Raw genomic sequence first — 19,879 nt, forward strand, 5'->3', positions numbered from 1 at the left:
CATTCCTAAACAAATGCTTCTGACATTCGGAACTCGGAAAATTTGTAGAGAGAACTTTTTTTTTACTTATTCGTTTATTTGAAAGGCTCGGTCGACACATGGGCTGGGTATAACAGAGCAGAAATCACTTAGGGGCCGTCCATATACCACGTGGACAGCTTGGAGGGGGGAGGGGGTTAGGGAAAAGTCCACGCTTGTCCACGGAGAGGGGGGTGGGGGTTCGTTAAATGTCCACGTGGACAACACTGACATACAAATTAAGAAACAATAATTTACAAACGAAACAAATTATGTCGCATTATTGATGAGATTTTCTTCAACAGTTCTTTCATACATTTCATTTTATTATTTTAGTTGTAAGTTACTTCTTTAAGGAAAAAATCATGGTATTGATTCACAGACTAATTTGTTTTAAATAAGGTATCAGAATTTCTAATTCTATTCTGGAGATTTGAAATGGAATGTAGACCATGCAAATGTTGGTGTTTCAGTCAGAAAATTTTCGTTGAAGTGCTGTATGGATTTCTCGAAGTTTCATATCAAATTTTTAAACTACTTTAAGTTACAAAATACATGTAGGGATTTGCAGGCTTATCTCAAAAACGTTTTTATGGTAGGTTTTTTTAAATTTAAGATGTTTCTAATAGATATTAAAGTATAAACCTCAGCAATACAATTTAGATGCTGTAAATCTTGTTTTATTTGTAAGAATCTAAGAAATATAATCTTATTTCAACAAAAATCTAAGATTTAAAATTACCTTATCTCAACAAAACAATCAGACAATCATAGATTCAATAAACATTCTAAAAAAACACCGTCTTCAACCGCAGAGTCTGTACAGACTGAACGCGATGGATATCACACGAAACACACCCGAAGATTTTTCAGATTGACGAAATTTTTTCACCAACTAGAGCGGGAATCGAACTCACACTTTCACAAATATTAAGCTGAATTAAAAACAATGTTGAAAACTTTTTTTTTATTCTTAACCACTTAACCTATTCTTACAGCTCTTTTGTCCACTAGGGCACTACGTGAGCGATTCCAATTGGCGGCTGCACTTACACTTTTGTACAGCGCCTAAATGTATTCTATTATATTCTTATTCTACTATATCGAACTGGTTTTTGCCTTTGTGCTGCTTTCACTATTCTACCCTATCCTTGGTAGAATAATGAACACGATGATGAAGTGATGTGTGGCTGTTGTATCTTTTCCAGTCCGATTGGGGATCGTCCATTATGGGTTGCCGTTCGCCGATATCAAATTTTCCGGGTCCGTTTGAGCTACGACAGCTCAGAAGAGGGTCAAGTGCCAGCCGCTCTCGGGGGGAAGAGCGACTGACGAAGTGCCGGGGCTGGGATCAAACCCATGACCATCCGCTTATGAAGCGAACGTGTAGCCACTGCGCCACGGGCCCCGGCATGTTGAAAACTTGTGCTACTTGTTTGTATTTTATGTAAAGCTATAGAATATTTGTATTTTATAAAGTTTTCAATTATATTTAAGACATTGTTTACGAAGAAAATTAAACAATATTAAAAAAAACTTTTCAAAACCACTTTTTCCATTTATTTTAGAAATATGAAAAAAAGTTTTTTTTCGGATGTCCACGTGGACATTGGGGGAGAGGGGTAGGGGTCAATCATATGTCCACGCTTGTCCACGGGGAGGGGGGAGGGGGTCAAAAACTATGAATTTTCTGTCCACGTGGTATATGGACGGCCCCTTATTCATTTTTGTTTTTACGTTAATAACATTTTTCGAGTTTTTACTGCCTTAATTCTATGTTAGTTTGAGAAGCCGAAGTGCTTGCGGCTGCGGCTGTTTCGAGGTTAGGGATAACAAATATTTAAAATTGGAGATTGTTAGAAAACTTCAAAAGACTCACTGGGACGAGCTTTGGTATGACTTTGAGGAAAATTCGGTGGGAATTTAATTGCGATTTCACTGAACCCGAAGAAATTTCAGTATTAACTTACAGGAGAATGGCAGAATAGTATGCAGAAATTACAGATAGAATTTCTAGAGATATCACAGAAAAAATTCTTGGAGATTTTTTAAGCAACCCCGGAAGAATTTCTTGGATGAACCCCAGACCGAATTCCTGCAGAAATCCCAGAAGGAAATCCTGGATGAATTTAGAGATAAATTGCTGAAACACTCTAGGAAAGAACTTCCATAGGAATCGCAGAAAACATCCCGGATAGTATTAGAAGAAAATTTTGTTGGAATTCCATGGAAACTATGAGAGAAACCCATGTAGGAACTCCTTGAGAAATACTAGAGAGAGGTCCAGGAGAAATCCCGGAAGAAGCTACAGGAACAACCCCGAAAATATTTCCTAGAGAAATCCAGCAGAAATCTAGCTCCACGATAAATCTCAATGGAAATCTTCCATAAATCACAGAAGTAACCCACCTTCTGGGTGGGTTCTTCTTCTTCTTTATGGCTCTACGTCCCAACTGGGACTTGGCCTGCCTTGCTTCAACTTAGTCTTCTTTGAGCCTTCCACAGTTATTAATTGAAGGGCTTTCTTTGCATGCCGTTACATGAAATTGTATATTGTGTGGCAAGTACAATGATACACCATGCCCAGGGAATCGAGAATTTTTTCCGACCGGAACGGGAATCGAACCCGCCGTCTCCGGATTGGCGACCCATAGCCTCAACCACTACGCTAGCTGGAGACCCCAGTTCTGGGTGGGTCTTAGACATAATTCTAGGAGATACCTTAGACGCAATCCAGAATCTCAGAAGAAAATGAAATCCCAGAATGAATTACAGGATAAATTGGTGAATAAACTTCTGGAGGAATCTTAAAAAGAGCTCCGGTAGGAAAATTAAAAGAAGGAATCCTCAAAATGAGGAATCGAAGAAAGCGATCCTTAAGAAATTTCTAAAAATTCTTGATTATTCTTAGAAGAAGTGGAATCCCAGAAGCAACTCCGTGAATAACCCGAGAAAGAACTCCTGGAGGAATTCTCAGAATCTCAAAATAAGGAATCCCAGTAGGCCCCTTGAAGAATCCCAGTAGGGCCTCTGAAATAGTTTCAGAAGAAATATTCAAAGTACTCTAGGAAGAAATTCTTGAATAACAGCTAAGAAGAATTCCTGAAGTAATCACTGAAAGAATATCTGGAGTAGACGTGTGCGCCGTGGCAGATTTCATCGGCCGTGGCGTTCATATTAATTTATAATAATAATACTTCTAATCTTAGAATTATTTGTTTTCTGTATCCAAAGAACTTTCAATTAAAAGCTATCCTTACAATGCTATAGATTTTAGAGATAATCGATGAGGAAGTTTGTCAGGAAGTCCTCTTGAAAATTCTCAAGAGATTCTTCTGGATATTCCTCCAGGGGTCGGATCGTTTAAGGGATTCTTTCAGAAATATAGAAATAAGCACAGCATTTATTTATTGACATTTCTTTCCTTTACCATATTTGTAAGTCCTAAAGTTTTGGAGATATTGAGGCGAGTCAATGTGATGCAATATTGTTGCAATACTTTTTGTGAGTCCGTACTTATGACGTGTAGTGTACTTTTAAAGGAATCCCTGAAAGGATGTCCAAAGAAACACTGAAACTGCTGTAAAGGTTCCTAGAAAAAACTCATGCGAAATTTACAAAGGAATTAACGTAACACTTTCTAAGAATTGTTTTTGAAGAATTGTCTGAATTTTTAAATGAATTCGAACAAAAATTCCTAAAGGTATCCTTTTAAGAAGTCCTGGAGGAATTTCTGGTGAAATACATGAAGGAATACCCGGAGGAACTCATGAAAGAATTTCTGCAGATATCGCCGAAACAATAGCTACTGGTATCACTAAACAAAGTCATAAAAGAAATTACAGAAATTACAGATTTACAGAGATGTCCTGAAAGAATTTTCAAAGCAACTGATGGCGGTTTACTGAAATAATCGTGGGATTACTTTGTAAATTGAATTGCTGGAGTTATTTCTGAAAGAGGAACGTCCATGAATTACGCCACGCTTAAAGAAAGGAGGAGTTCTGAAGTGTGATAACTCAAATTCAAATTTTACCGGATGCCTCATACAGAAACTGTGCCAGGGGGAGGGGTGTTGAAAATGGACATAATTATGTGTGATCTTATTTATGGAATTTCTAGGATATCAATAGAGCCATTTCAAGAAATTTCACAGAGGAATTCTTTGGAAAATTTTATGTTGGAACTTATGGCATCCCCAAAAAATATTTTCGAAGAAACATTCAAAAACTTTTTTGAAGAAATCCTTGGAGAAATACGGATTCCAGACTTTATTTTCAGAAAATTAAGAGACCAGAATTGTTTCGAAAAATTTTCCAAGGATTTCTTCAAAAACGTTTTTGAATGCTCCTACGGAAATATTTCTTGGGAATGCCATAGGTTCCTCCATAAATGTTCCAGATGTTTTTTCTGAAAGAAACCCCGGAGAATTTTTTGAAATAATCCATGTAGGAATGTCCTAAGCATGGAAGATTTTCTAGAAGAATTCTTGGTGAAATTTCTGGAGTTCTCTACAGGAATTTCTGAAGAAGATTTCATGGAATATAATGCATATATTCACTTTAATCGGGCAAAGAAATACGGCTGTAATTCTGCAATGGATACATGAAAATTGCTCAAATTTGAGCTGGGATTACCTTAAGATGTGCTCATCATACCAGCAAAAAATTGTGGAGGGTACCTGGTGTGGTGGTTAAAGCACGTGACTATCACAACGAGCCCGAGGACCTGGGATCGAATCCCACTCCCGACATGCTCACAAAAATGTGTGTCCTTCCTTCGGAAGGGAAGTAAAGCGTGGGTCCCGAAATGAACTAGCTTAGGGCTAAAAATCTCGTTAATTTACAGATAAAAAACAGCAAAATTTCATATTGAACGGTACAGTACTTTTTGTTGTAGCAATAAACCCTTGAATAAAATAGTACACCGTGCGTGAATGTATTTTGTACAACACCTAGTTCAGCTTGTCAGCACTGCAACTTTTGAATTTTCCAAAGGAACCTTCTGAAAGTTGAGACTCAAACCTCTTAGTAATACATGTCTTGCATAGGCAAAATTTAAAACCAATCGATGCACTATCAACAATGGTATAGCCAATACATGTATTGACACTGATTTCAGCCCTTTAGACAGCAAACAGTGAGCACCCCTTGGGGCCTGCCCAAAAACTACGTGGACTCTGATGGGGGAAGAGAGGGGGGGTTGACCAAAATCTACCCAAGCAACACACATGTTATAATAGAGTTACGACAGCCCAAGTTTTGGTTGTATAGAGGTTTATTTTACGTAATTCTAACATTGTGTTGAAATAACGTAAAATAAACTTCTATGTAACCAAAACTTGCGCTGTCATAACTTTTATATAACACTAGCTGTCCCGGCAAACTTTGTCAACAAGACGGCAATGTGGTGGTTTGACAACTGTTATGCTCAAAATAGCACCGCACTCTAGATTGATTTCACTTCGGTCGTGTTGATTTCCTTCCCAGCTCATGAAAAATCAATACTTTATCAATTTTGATACTTTTCAAATTGATTTTCGTTACTTTTTGTACATATAAACACAGCCACCACGAATATGAACCGAACCGTGCAAGAGTCATGCGGATCGGTTCATCCGTTCTTGAGTTTTGTTGCCTCAAAGAAACTTCAAACTCATTTATATATATATACTAGCTGTCCCGGCAGACGTTGTACTGCCATTTTGGTTGTGATTGTTTGACAACTGCTGTGCGCTAATTTTGGCACCGCACTCTAGATTGGTTTTATTGCAATCGCTTCGAATTTCTTCCCAGCTCATAAGAATTTCAGTAATTTTACAATTTCTCTTCTTCTAATTTGATTTTCATAACTTTTTCTACTTATAAACACAGCCACCATGAATACGAATCGAACCATGCAAGGGTCATGCTGATAGGTTCATTCGTTTGTGAGTTTTGTTGCCTCAAAGGAACTTCAAACTCATTTTTATATATATATATATATATATATATATATATATATATATATATATATATATATATATATATATATATATATAGATAGATACAGATATATATAGATAGATAGATGTGTGTTACTTGGGTACGCTCCATACACATTTTCAAATTTGTGTATGAACGAAAGTCTACGGAGGGGGAGGGGTGTGAGAAAGCCAACATTGAGTCTACGTAGTTGCTGGACAGCGCCTCATTGTTCCGATTGTACTGTTGAAAGTACTACATATTCCAATTACAGTATTGTTCCGATTTTATCACGCCCCTTTTCGAAAATGTTTTAAAATATTCTACAAAATCTAAACGCATTTTCAATATTTTTATCGTTGCAAAACGCGCCTTTAACATTCATTTTGAAGAAGAGGGGAACCCTTTGCTCTCGAATGTAACAGAAAATGAATGAAAAAGCAAAGACTGACGCGCGAAGACCGTGATAAAATCGGAACAATACTGTATCATGAAATTTTGTAGGTATAATATAAACATAAAGAACTACATTCTGTAAAAATGTCGAAATTGGTAGAAAATCCAAATTAAACATCGTGACGGAAACGTATCAGTGGAGAGGAGATATTATGAATACAATAGGCAAATGGAGAAGAGATTAACAAACATAAGTATAAACAATTCACAAAAAATATTTTATGGCACGAGTGTGTTGTTAATAAATAATAAAGCAAATAATTGTTTTTGAATAACTAGTGATTATTCCATAAACACCCTATATACACCAATAACTCAAGAGGGATTGCAGATTGTTGCATGTGAAAAGAACATCTTCCCTAATACTCGCTTGATTATTTTATTCATCGAATTACCACTCGTAATGATAGACACAATGAAATCAAATACCCAAACATTATTGTTTCCAGCCCGGGTGCCATTCCAGACAGTTTCAAAATATATACTTCACACAAGTGTTAATTTCAGCAATTCCAACCCATCAAGTGTTGTTGCCTCTGGCTGAATGCTCAAATTCGCAAAAAAAAGCATCACTTTTCTGGTTAATGACTCTAAAAAAAGCTCTTCACATCATGAAGTACCGACTGGCAAAACCGGGCGGCGGCGTCGGTGAGATGTTATCGCATGGAACAACCCCTCCGACACATCAATTTATGACCGGAGAATTAACAGCGACTCATCCGCTTCCAACATAAAAGTACCACACCATCACCACCATCAGGTTTGGACCCTTTCAAGTCTGAGCTGTGGGTTTTCTCGAATGCGTACAAATTTGCTGGTTGATATCAACGAATTTTAACTTGTTTAAGACCTCGAAAGTGTCAACGCGCCGCATTCAGCAGGGTTTTTCGGGATTGGAGGAATTTGGCGAACCTTGACTTAATTTGGCGTTTCGGGTACTTCGTGGGTGACTGCCCCTCTCGGAACAGGTCATTCGGGTTTCCAACCATAGGTCCACAAATGGGCGCGAGCGCACTCGAAGTCGAAAGGTAGACAATGCGCCAATTTTCGGGTTGGTGTACCTAAGTGGTTAATGACATTCTGGAAACTCGGCGGAGAATGCGCTCGGTTCGGTTCTCTAGGGAGCGTGTAGGGGAACTGCGGCCATAACGCCCATAGGGGGCAAGTTGCGCCACCCTTGTTTTAGGCAAACCACGTTATTTTCAGTACTTTTTTCAATTGCAATCGCTAAAATAAGAATAAAAATGCTTTTTTACATTTGAATTTACATATTTTTACTAAAAAAAATGTACAAAAACTTCGAAAAAAGATTTTGGTTACTTTTGATGTAATTTTAGCCTGTCAAATGTTTGTACTTTTTACATCATTTAAAAGATTTTTTTTCTCGTTATCCCCACAAACTGTTTTGCACATTCCCATTGTTTGTGTACCAAGCGGAAAAAGTATCAAATTTGACCCTTACAACTTTTTTACAAGGGTCCAAACTTCTGAGGTACATGTGGGGTAAAATGCCCACCCCTAGTTATTTACATTAAAATAGCAATTTAGATCCAAATTCTGGCACAAATTATGTAGACCACAAGTTGGAACCAAGCAACAGCACATTTTTACTATTAATAAGTTCACTTATCACACAGCCATGCGTCATTTTTTAGTAATTATTGATAAAACAGCTCACTACGACGTTTACATGGAATTGACCCATAATTACAGGTGATCCATAATTATGTAATGACTGTATACCCTTCACGAACAATAACAGTTGACAATAAACCAGGCGCGCAAGTATAAGTACACAATTTGGCATCCTGGCGTTAGCTGTGGCTAGTGGCGCGTTTTACCCCGCATCAAAACTAAAATTCTGAATATCAAACTTTTTTTCAAATATGAATTTTTCAGCAGTAAAACATAAAACTGGTTTATGGTTTCTTCCATTTGGAAGGAAACATGTTGGTGCTTCATGTTAGTGCCAAAAAAATGTGTATTATAAAGTGTTTCGTGATTAAAATTGGACTCTTCCTTAACGTGGGCGTCTTACTCCCAGTTCCCCTAATGGGCTCTTAATTTTGGCCGCAACAAGAAAGAAAAGCGTGTTTGTACTCACATGACGAGGTGAACGGATGCAGCGGGTTCCCACTGGCGGTGCTGAGCAGATTGCTGAGGAACACTGTCAGGGAGGTGAGTAGCAGGGCGTGCGTCGCGGAGGAGGCTGATGAGGAGGAACTACTGCTGGCAGGTCGTTGATGGCTCCATCTGACTGTCCCTCGACGCGGTTTACTGGACATCTAAAAGAAGTTGGGAGAGGGAAACAAGGCGAAAAATTAACAATGTGGATGAGCGGAAGGAAATGGGAGAAATATATGCATTCATTGAAATAAGATATGAGTCCAAGAAGTAATAAAAGTTTAAATATAGCTGTAGGTTAGTGATAAAATGCAAAAAAAAATATACATTTTTAGTTGGGCGCGGATGTAACAGATAGTATAACACGGCCGCATGTCGAGCGCCAATGTAACAAAATACATTGGAACCTCACAAATGTAACAGAAAATATAAGATCCTAACAAATGCTATATTATTGTTTCGCTCTGGGCCCAACGTTTGGCGCCAATGTTTAGAACAATTACTTTTGACCCCTACAAATGCTCATTTTATAGGGCACTTAGCTACGAGAAACAAAATGGAACATTAAAAATGCACAAAAAACGCCATCATGCAACACATCATATACCGTAATCCGGGGTAACATTGATCAGAATTTTCGATCTTTCTTGAACAATTCTTTTGTTTAAGCAAACGTTACATGTTTTATATTTTTAAAACAAGTACTGGTCCCCTGAGTAAGTGTTAAGCTACTCGAAAAAGCATTGCAAAACTTTAAAACATGTTTAAATAGGTTTTTTAATCTAATTTTTGATTTTGTTGATTTGGGGTAACATTGATCATGTCAGTGATCAATGTTCGTTTGTGTTGAAAATACCCTTTCTTACTAAATTTTGGGTCGCTGATTTCGAATATGTTGTCCAAATTCTTACAAGTTATGTAGGTACTTTTTGAGATACTTTAGGATTAAAATCCTCCAAATTGCGAATAACGCCTTAAGGTAGGCAATGACTTAAGGAATTGATAGTCTACTTTTAATAAATCGTATATTTTATTGAAAAAGAGCATTTTCATAAAAGTTTTCTTTATTAAATCCAACTCTAGGATATCATATTGAAGTAATACAGTGATTTCGAAGCTCATATTGTATCTAGTATTCATGCAATGCATGAATGTTTGTCAATGTATCGCATTGCGTGGCGAAACACAGTTATGAAAAAATCGATTTATTTCAATGTTTATGAAATTCAATTTTCATAAATTACATGTCATTCAATAGCTAAATAATAGCAGATAGCGATATACCATTCGATAGCGTTAACTGATTCAACATAAAATGCTTGTTTGAACATTTCATGAGGTCGGTCAAGCTGATCAATGTTACCCCGCTGATCAATGATACCCCGTTTTACGGTATATAAAATCCAAGTTGTCTGTCTATCCTTCCGTCACGCTTTGAAATGTTTCATTGCACTGTAGCATTGTACCTATGTTGATTTGGTGCATCCTTGCATTGGTGCCTCATTGCATTGGTGCATCGTTGCATAGGTGCATCGTTGCATAGGTGCATCGTTACATAGCTGCATCGTTGCATATGTACATCGTTGGATTGGTGCAACATTGCATTGATGCATCATTGCATTGGTGCATCACTGTATTCGTGCATCGTTGCATTAGTGCATATTTGAATTAGTACATCGTTGCATTGGTGCATCGTTGCATTGGTGCATCATTAGGTACATCTACATTGATGCATCGTTGCATTGGTCGTACATCAATGCCTCGTAGGATTTTTAAAGCATTGTTTTGATAAATCAATTCAGCAGTTTCTGGAATTTTTTTTTCCATTCTATGGATCAGAACCCTACAACAGTCATTTACAGTCAAAAGGTGGATGCTTGCAAGTATACCTTCTGGCGCTTCTCGGTGAGATGCCCAATGCTGTGAAATATTTCACATATGTATTGATGTAATAGCTTTCGTGGAATCTTTTAAAAAGTTTCCTTCTAGAAGATTCTGTGAATAAAAATCATAGATATGGAATCCCAGAGTTGTCCGTTCCTCCGTCACGTTTGAAATGTTTCGTTGAACTGTTTCACATGGTTATACAAGTATTATCTTTCCATTGTTTTGGCTTACATTGGTGCATTGTTGTACTTTTGAATTGGTGTATCTTATTGCTGCATCGCTGTATTAGTGTGTCGCTGCATTGTTTCATAATTTCTTGATGCATCGCTGCATTTTTGCATTGGTGCATCTTTGCATTGCTGCATCAATCCTGTAGAAAGATCGAGAAGTTTCTTTCATTCTATGAATTAGAACCCTACAACAGTAATATACAAGTCAATATTGGATATGTAATAGTATACCTACTGGCGCTTTCCAAAGAGATGCACCATGCTGAGTGAAATATTTCATATATGGGGTTACGTACAAAAGGCTGAAACACGAAAGGCTGAAATAACAAAAGGCTGAATTACGAAAGGCTGAATCACAAAAGGCTGAAAATGTCAAAAGGCTGAAATAACATAAGGCTGAAATAATGATTCGACTAGTTTTCAAACGGCGAGCCTAAAGGCAACATTAACATCACAGACAAACAGACATAACACTCTAATTATTCATATCGTACACTGATATAATGATCTTCATGAAAATTTGCTAGTTGGCCGACCACTCAGCCCTGACACTTGCATTGGCTTTGCTTGAGTTTGACGCACACTACCGCTCATTGGTTGATGGTTCATTGTATGCAGTATTCAATATTCACCTAAACAGAATACCGAGATCGGCTGTGCAAATCTCGGTTAAAGTTCATTTGCTGAATCTCGGCTAAATACTTGACGTTTGAAGTTTGATGCCAGAAGGAAGGAAAAATCTCTGATCACATTGTTGACAGCTGTAATGGCAACCAATCTCCATAACAGCATGACTTGAAAGAATAGCTCATGCTCAAAGAAGGAAAAATCTCTGATTGAAATACCATCAGTCATTTTGTGTGTTAGTTGGTATGCATCATTAGCTTCTTCACTAAGCACATTCTATGACTAGGACTCATATATGTAGCCGATCTGGTTAGCGAACGGGTAGCCATGCTGAGGGAACCCGTCGATTCTCCCTCAGGCCAGAAACTTTTTGTAATCAAAAATTCCTTGACAACCGCGGGTATAAAGTATCTTTCTGCCTGTCACACGATATACAAATGCAAAGTGGTCATTTGCAGAAATGGGTATAGAAGCTGAAAGTAGGCTCTGTCTCAGTTGGGACGTTACGCCAGAAAAAAAGAAGAAGAAGTACTATAACTCATTTCCTGCATTTTTGCAATTTCAGCCTTTTGTGCATTCAGCCTTTTGAAATTCAGCCTTATGTTAGAATCCCCATAGGGTATCGCGCTACTTGGGCGGTGGTTTTCTTCGTCTGTTATTTTCGTCTGTTTTCCACTGTAACTCGGTCAATTTTGAACCGATTGACTTGAAATTTTGTACACGGGTAGATACTATACCTATCTCACCGCATTCCAAGAGTTGTGTCAATTGGTTCAAGATTGACTGAGTTATAGTGGAAAACAGACGAATATAGAAGCCACCGCCCAAGTAGCGCGATTCCCTATATGCACAAGAAAGCTTCTAGAAATTTCCTTCTGGGAGATTCTAGGATTTTCTCCATTGTATAAAAAAACTACTTTTTTAAGAACGTGTCTAGCCACGTTTTGTCTGCTAGTAATATAAATTGTGCCCTGTTACCCAAATGGATAACGAAGTCGAATCCCAAATGCTAAAACCCTCTTAACCCTCTAATACCCAATTTTTTTTTTATTTTGATTTAAATATCATTTTCCGTCATCTTAAATCGATTTAAACATGTTTTGGAAGATGATTCTTTTTAATTCTCGATTTCGTGAATTTCAGTTTTTAATTTTTCTAATTTTTATTTTTGAACATCCCCACAGTATTATATTTTCCTGGAAGCCTATTGGGGGAACGGATTTTTTTAAATGAAAACATTTTGAGATTTTATGATTATTGTTGAAATATTTTTACATATTTTAAATTTTTTTCATAGAAAATTTTATTTTGCGTGTAATTTTAAGGAAAATAATTTTAGAGTGCATTTTCTTAAACTATTATACTAGGGTAGAATGATTTGGGAAAAATTTGAAATATGTTATTGCATCTTTTGCACCGTATTCGACCCCCTGCAAAATTTTTTTGTCCCACCACAATATGTTTCCACCAGTTTTAGCATACATTGGTTTGTTTCGCTGCTAGAATTTTTCAGCGTCGGTTACACTTTTTGGGTGGTGCATGGAATAATCGGTTTGTTTACTTGCTACTTCCTTTGGTGTTTGACGTGTGAACAAATATTTCAAACGTTTGAACATTTGCACGGTAACTACAGAGCAAAGCAAGATGCAATAATTGTAGCGATTCCATACAAAATAAACAATGACTTCTAAAAGGCGACTAAAACATCATTTTTTCAATGATTTAAAAAAAATGTAAATACACTTTAATATACACCAAAAACCATTTTGAGATGTACAAAACAGTCCTAAATATCAGCAAAAAATATAAAAATTTTGATTCTCCACGAAACAAAAATAACAAAAACGTTCAAACTATACCCCGTCTACAGGCGGGGTTGGGTATTAGAGGGTTAATTAACGAACAAGAAAATACCTTTAAGTGATGGTAAACACACAACACAAAATTAAGAAACGTTCATGATTAATTTCAAACGTAACACATTCCATGCAACAATCGTAGAATTTCCCTTGAATCGCAGAAGAATTATTCTTAAAACTATTTCACAAACTTTACAAAATAGGAACCTTTTAAATGTGCTTTTCCTATGTGCGGCAGCTAAAACCGTCGATGAAACGCCGTGATGCATGCAACATTCAAACCACCTTGTTTCTTGCCGTTTTACATCTAGCAGCGTATTTTTGTAAACCCCGAACGCATCTGTAGTACTAGTAACTATACACAAACGTCTCTAGGCGCTATCGCATAGATTTTTACATCTGCACTAAACCGCAAAACATCGGCATTTTCAACAATGCAACCCTACGAACTCCATAGTTCAAATCTGGATTTCCTCGAAGTCTACCAACAGTTGGTCCTCGACCAACACCATCTCGCTCGCTTTGACATGCTTCATCGTGAGCTGTTTTCACCCCCGGACTATCTATCTCAATCATTTTGCCAGGCCTTCTGCTTGGACTTCAAACCTGATCCAAACCCGAAATTCGTCACCCTCGCAAAGTCTGCACTCTCCGCTGTCCCCGGTCTGTGCTACGTTGCCTCCCTGAATACTGACCTCCTTCAAACAATCGACGTGGTCAAGAAACTCGGTTTCTTCCCACACACCGAAGTTACCAAGAATTTTTTGATGCATGGAAAACTGACCGACTACGGCACCCATCTCCATATGGAACGTAACCTTGTTCCGGTCTCCGGTGTTGGTTACATAGGTTGGAAGTTTTCTTTGTTTTCATTTATTCGAGGTACCATCATCGGTACAATCTGCTATGTCACCGGAGCGATAGTCGGATCCCAGCCCGAATTTCGTGCTGCTTACGACGCCCAGATCAACAACGCAACGGCCGCCGACGAAGCTGCATCTAACATCCTTCAGTCTCGTGCTTTGGATGATCTCGTCGTGCTCGCTTCTGTCGAAGCCGTTCCGTCGACCATTGTTCCGTCAACCTTAGCTAAGGTCGTTACTGAGTCTCTACCGGTCGATACCACCACAGCTTCAATTCCACTCTCTGCCGTCACCACCTCCACCGTCTCGGCCACCGTTCCAGGCATTGCGTAACCGGACACGCTCATTCCCACTACCAATTTCAACATTCTGGCGTACACCACGTCAGTATTTGGTCGTCTGAGTCGTCCTGTCGTGAGCTTTGTCAACGGTATCTCTCGAGACCATTTACCATCTGCTAATTCGACTGTTTATTCATCGGTCCGTTCCGGACTGTCATCATTTTCTGATACACTTCGTGGCTCTTGCCATGGATTGTATCGACGCACCGTAAGTTCTGCGGTCGATACTTATCATAGTGTCGACGATTACCTACGTACGTCACCTTTCTTTACAGTCAAATATCTTTTTTATCTACTCAAATCCGCTGTATTTGCATTTGTTCGCGTGACGTTTAAGAACCCCGTGTCCACCCTGCTTGTCGCGTACGTCTCCACACCATTCATTCGTGGGTACGCTAAGAGGCATGGCTGGCCGCACTTCCCTGTAATTAACGTCATGACTATTTTGTCTATTCCCGCGACTGTCGGTCTTGTTTGCAAGATTTTCGACAGCTTTTATTCAACACTGCGTTTTACGACCATGACATTCTGCGAAGCTGCTGGGATTCCTCCTCCGTCCGCGCTAGCCGTCACCACCACCGGACTCACTGCCACCGTTGGAACGTATGTGCTGCGCTACACTCCAACTGGCCTAGCTATTGGAGGGCGAATCCGACGTTGGTTTATGCGACGACCAACGTATTCTTGCATTTTACTTCCGCCATCTCACGGTCTTACTACCATTTCTTCACAACATCCCGGTCTGTTTCTCGACCTGTCTACTATAGTAACTGGAAAGGAACTAGACGCGCTACCGGAGGATTCTCGCACCACGGTCGTCCAAAATAAGCTATACGCTTATTTGGGGCAATCATCCAAGGTGGTCATCTTGAATCCTTTCTTCAACGCTTTCGGGATGCGCGTATTAGGCACTTATTGCTTGGAGCCCGCTGCCGTTGTTACCAACGAACCGGACCATCTTGCCGCCTGCCGCGCCCTCACCGAACGCTGTTCTAAAATAGCCGTCACCTTCCCTGACTACGCTAGTCTACATGCTCGATTAATGACTCACACCTGACTCCGTATTGGACGGCGGCAGGATTATCACCAGAAGGGCGACTACACTCTTCCCACCGCGTAGACGTTCAATGCTTATATTCATTCTCCTGTTGAACCGATCAACCGACCCCCAGCGAAACCACCTAAACTACCGGTGTACAGCACAAACGAAATTTTTGCGCAGTGTACCATGTAGACGAGGCCATCGTTGATCCTACGCCTGTTCCGGAGATTGAACCCGAGCCCCCACCCCTTCCGTTTTCACCTGCCGCCGTCCACGGATCTGTTGGTAACCTCCAAATTTACTACGACATGCTTTTTCCTTCCACGCCGCTCACATTGTATGAACACGAGGCTTACCTTGTTCAGCTTTCCACCTTCGACATATCTTTACCCCGGTCGACTTTGGTCCCAGGTAAAAATGCTTTCAATTTTCCACAGTACGACTGCCTCCGCCCGAATTTGAAAACTCAAATGCCGCCCAAGAAACCGAACACCCAATTAGAAACACTCCTCGGATTTCAGAAACGTAATGGCAACGTCGCTCGACTGCACTCGGGATCAAATCCTGAGATCTTGGCGAAACAAACTTATGATCATTTCATCCGATCGGCTGTCGAACCACGTAATATGAGCGTTTTTGAACAATTCCATCAGACCCCAATAGATATATCGAACCAAGACTTTGATGAGTGGTTGCGAACTCAGGACAACCCAGACGTTGTTCGGAAGTTGTCCCAATCCGACACCCCCATCAACGAACGGTTGACCAACCTTTTCAACTTCATGATAAAAACCGCAGTCAAACCAGCGATGTGAGTCAACGACCACATCTCGAAGCGGACAGACGTTCTGTTCACTCGCTCGTTCGTTTTTGTGCTCGCGGTTAATTGGTGGTATAACAATAGAATTGTACGATCGAAATGTCGGGTCTATCGGTAAAAAATACATTGGCTTTTCTTTTTCCTGGAGACGCCGCGCAACCAGCCGTGATGGATATGGTGCGTTTTATCAAAACGCTCAACGGCGACCCGTCGTTGATGAATACAGCGTACAAGATTTCGGATGAAAAGTCTGTTTTCATCCGCTTCAAAACCGAAGAAGCCATGAATTTTGTGCTCGCTAACAATGACAAGACACTGCCTTTCCATTATTCCAATGGCAATAAAGTGGATGTCCGTATGTCGGTAGCAGGGAATACACGCTACGTGCGCGTGTTCGATCTGCCTCCAGAAGTGTCCGATGCCGATCTTGTAGCAGTAATGCAGAGGTATGGGAAAGTGAAGCGTACCGTACGTGAGCGATTCCCGGCAGAATGTGAACTGGACATGTTCACTGGTGTTCGTGGTCTTTACATGGACATTGAGAAAGAGATTCCGGATATTCTCTATTTCCGCAATCGGAAAGGTAGAATATACTACGAAGGAGTAACACTGAAGTGTTTTGCCTGCAAGTCAGATACGCATTTAAAGAAAAGTTGCCCAGTAGTTCGAGAACGACAGTGCGCGAAAGCGCAGAAGCAGCCGACGGCAGTGCTTGAGACTGCTGACCGAAAAGAAGAAGAAGAAGACAAAAGCGCATCTTTCGCAGCAGCAGCAGCAGCAGCAGCGGTCAATACGGATTCTCACACCAGTAAAAACACAGACGAGAAGAAACAGCAGAAAACAAAAAAGATCGATGCTAAGCGACAACGGTCGTCCGATACGGATCGAGATTCGGACGTTGCGGACAGCCAGACCCACAAGAAGAAGATTAACCCGTCGATGAGCGACAGCGACGACAGCCTCATCATCGTACCCGATTCTTCTCCTAACAAGTGTAGGGTGCGGATTCCAACCTACGAATGGATCTCAGATGAAAAAGAACGACAATCGACAATCGAAGAGGATAAGCAGAGGATCGCCATCGTAACCAATACCCCGGTGGATGAAATAGTGTTTTATCATAATTAGTTTTTTTTTTCGTTTTATTTTTTTTTATATTATTGTATAACAAAAAATAGAAGAATCGGCTCCGTAAAGTGTAACACACGCCTGAGCCTACCAAATAAATAAACTAGTAAAAAAAAAAAAAAAAAAAAACCAGCGATGCAAGACAGTGACTACAACAAGGTGGCCTCAGTACAAACAATCGCCGCAGCGTTAAAGTCCGTGAACGCCTTGCATTGTCCTATATTCATCAAGTTGAAAAAGCGTTGGTTATCCGTAATGCGGTCCAAGTATATCTATCTAACCGACCTCTCCCTCGACGAATTTGAAGAACTACTGAACCGACGATTCTCGTCAATCGAGTATCTGAACTCCACTCGAATCGAGAATGACATATCGAAGTATGACAAATCCATGCGTGCTTGGACTTTATTGTTCGAGACGCGCATTTACAAGGCTCTGGGTTTGCCTGATCATCTGGCGCTAATATGGTACCAAAGCCATGTCTTGTCCCGATACCTCGATTCCGTCAGTGGTTTTTCAACTACCGTCGCTTACCAACGCCGTTCCGGAGATGCTTCAACCTTTTTTGGAAACACGCTCGTCAATCATGCCGTCGCCATGGCGATTTACGCCGACTACGAACTACTCGGTGGTGTTTTTGCCGGAGATGATAATCATCTGTGGGTTTAAGCTCTCTCCGCGACAACGTCGCTCCCATTTACTCCGACATTTTCAATTTCGAGGCGAAGACTTTAACGCATTTTCAGACTTCTTATTTTTGCGGTAAATTCATCCTTGCGTCTGTTGACGGTTTCACCGTTGTCCCTGATCCCATCAAGCTGCTCATGAAGCTCGGTAGACGTGATCTCCGTAATTGGGACCACGTCGCGCAGTACCAAGTCTCGTGTCAGGACAATATGAAACCTTTAACTAACGCCTTTATATATTCTCACCTGTCGCAAGCCATCTCCGAGCGCTACAACACGTACGTGACCGAATTTTCAGGACTATTTCACTCCATCAATTTCGTCGTCTCCTCACAACATGAATTTTCGAAACTGTATTATTCTCTCCCTGACGATCGCCTTCTGCTTGATCCGTCATTGCCATCTCTCGAATTGTAAACCCAGGAACCCACCTTACCCCGCGCCACACGACCTCTGCGTGTTTTATTGTCCCGACGCACTCGGGATGGTAATTCCTCGCGCCCTTCACAATCTGTCCCTTCCGAACTCACTACACGGGTGGTTCCCAAAAATTTTGTCCACGCCAATGCCGCCCATGCCGTATGAAACATTCGTCAACACTTTTCGCCCTCTGCACAGCTTCATCGACTCCACCACACTAACTGATTCAGTCGGTTGTGGCCACTACCGGGAGTACGTGAAGCACGGTGCCAAGTCGGGTTATTCATATAACTCGTGGGCGAATGCCGTTGACGACTGCCCCACGTTGGGCGCCAATGTAACAAAAAATAACATTGGAACCTTATAAATGCGCAACGCCCAACGTTTGGCGCCAATGTAACGAATAAATTGGAACCTTACAAATTCTAATTTTATTTTTCGTATCGGGCCCCACGTTTGGGAACTAGATACGAACAATATAATGGAACATTACAAATGCACAAAACACAAACATGCAACACATAACATAAATTGTGCCCAGTTAATCAAATAGATAACGTAGTCCAATCCCAGGATGACGAGGTTTCATTGTTGTTCTTGGTCCATCAGTCAATCCTGTAATCGTATTTTTTCTGGAAGTTCGCCTTTTAGTTCGCAGCATCTGTTGCGGCATTCATAGCTTGTTTTGGTCTAGGAATTTCTAATCCTAAGGGGGCATCCTGATTTGGGCAACAACGCAAGACCGTCTACAATTTGATGTCCGTGTTAGGGGACGACTTGCGTGTTTTGTACTGGTTCGCTCCTGAAATGTTTGGAGCGCTACAAATGCACATTAAAATTCAGGGGCAAATGGACAAATCACAGTATAAAACAGAAAATTAACTGACAAAATGTTCAAAACTATTTACAAATGTAACACACTCCATGCAACAATCGAAGAATTTCCTATGAATTGCATTCTCCAATTCATGGAAAATTCTTAAAACTACTTTACAACGTATCAACTATATTACAAACGTAACATTTTTCAACCAGGATGACATTTTGGTAGGGTAAAAACACTAGACTTCGCCCTCCTAAAATTCTGCACTAATCTTCAGCACTTCATACATGAAAAATGAAATTTGTAAGGAGGGGGCGAAGACTGGTGCTTCTACCCTAGCAGAAGTTTTTCTTAGCGAAGAAGGCGCATGAACAATCCGCAGGCCTTGTGCCAAAAAAGAGAGGAAGATTTGGATGCGCTGGATTACATCGAAGTTTCTCTTTTCAGATCACCATGAAGACTTTCAAGATCACGAGCAGGAGCAGAAGGAGCGATTTGTGCAGCACTGCTAGTCAACGTATGGATCCCAGTGGATGACGAAGCAGTTTGAAGCAATTTTATACAAGGATAAGCTTGCATTCAAAGAGCTTGG

General features: G+C 40.2%; 1 protein-coding gene across 1 annotated transcript in view; it reads right to left on the minus strand.

Annotated features, from left to right (window-relative positions):
- LOC115255253 (mucin-2) overlaps positions 1-19,879 on the minus strand; it is a 240,229-nt gene that overhangs the window by 106,670 nt on the left and 113,680 nt on the right. Inside the window, exon 3 of the mRNA XM_029853199.2 lies at positions 8,542-8,722. Within this exon, the coding sequence (XP_029709059.1) occupies positions 8,542-8,722 (181 nt within the window). The remainder of the gene's footprint in view (positions 1-8,541; positions 8,723-19,879) is intronic.

This window comes from Aedes albopictus, chromosome 2 (genome assembly GCF_035046485.1).
Source record: "Aedes albopictus strain Foshan chromosome 2, AalbF5, whole genome shotgun sequence".
Classification (NCBI taxonomy): domain Eukaryota; kingdom Metazoa; phylum Arthropoda; class Insecta; order Diptera; family Culicidae; genus Aedes; species Aedes albopictus.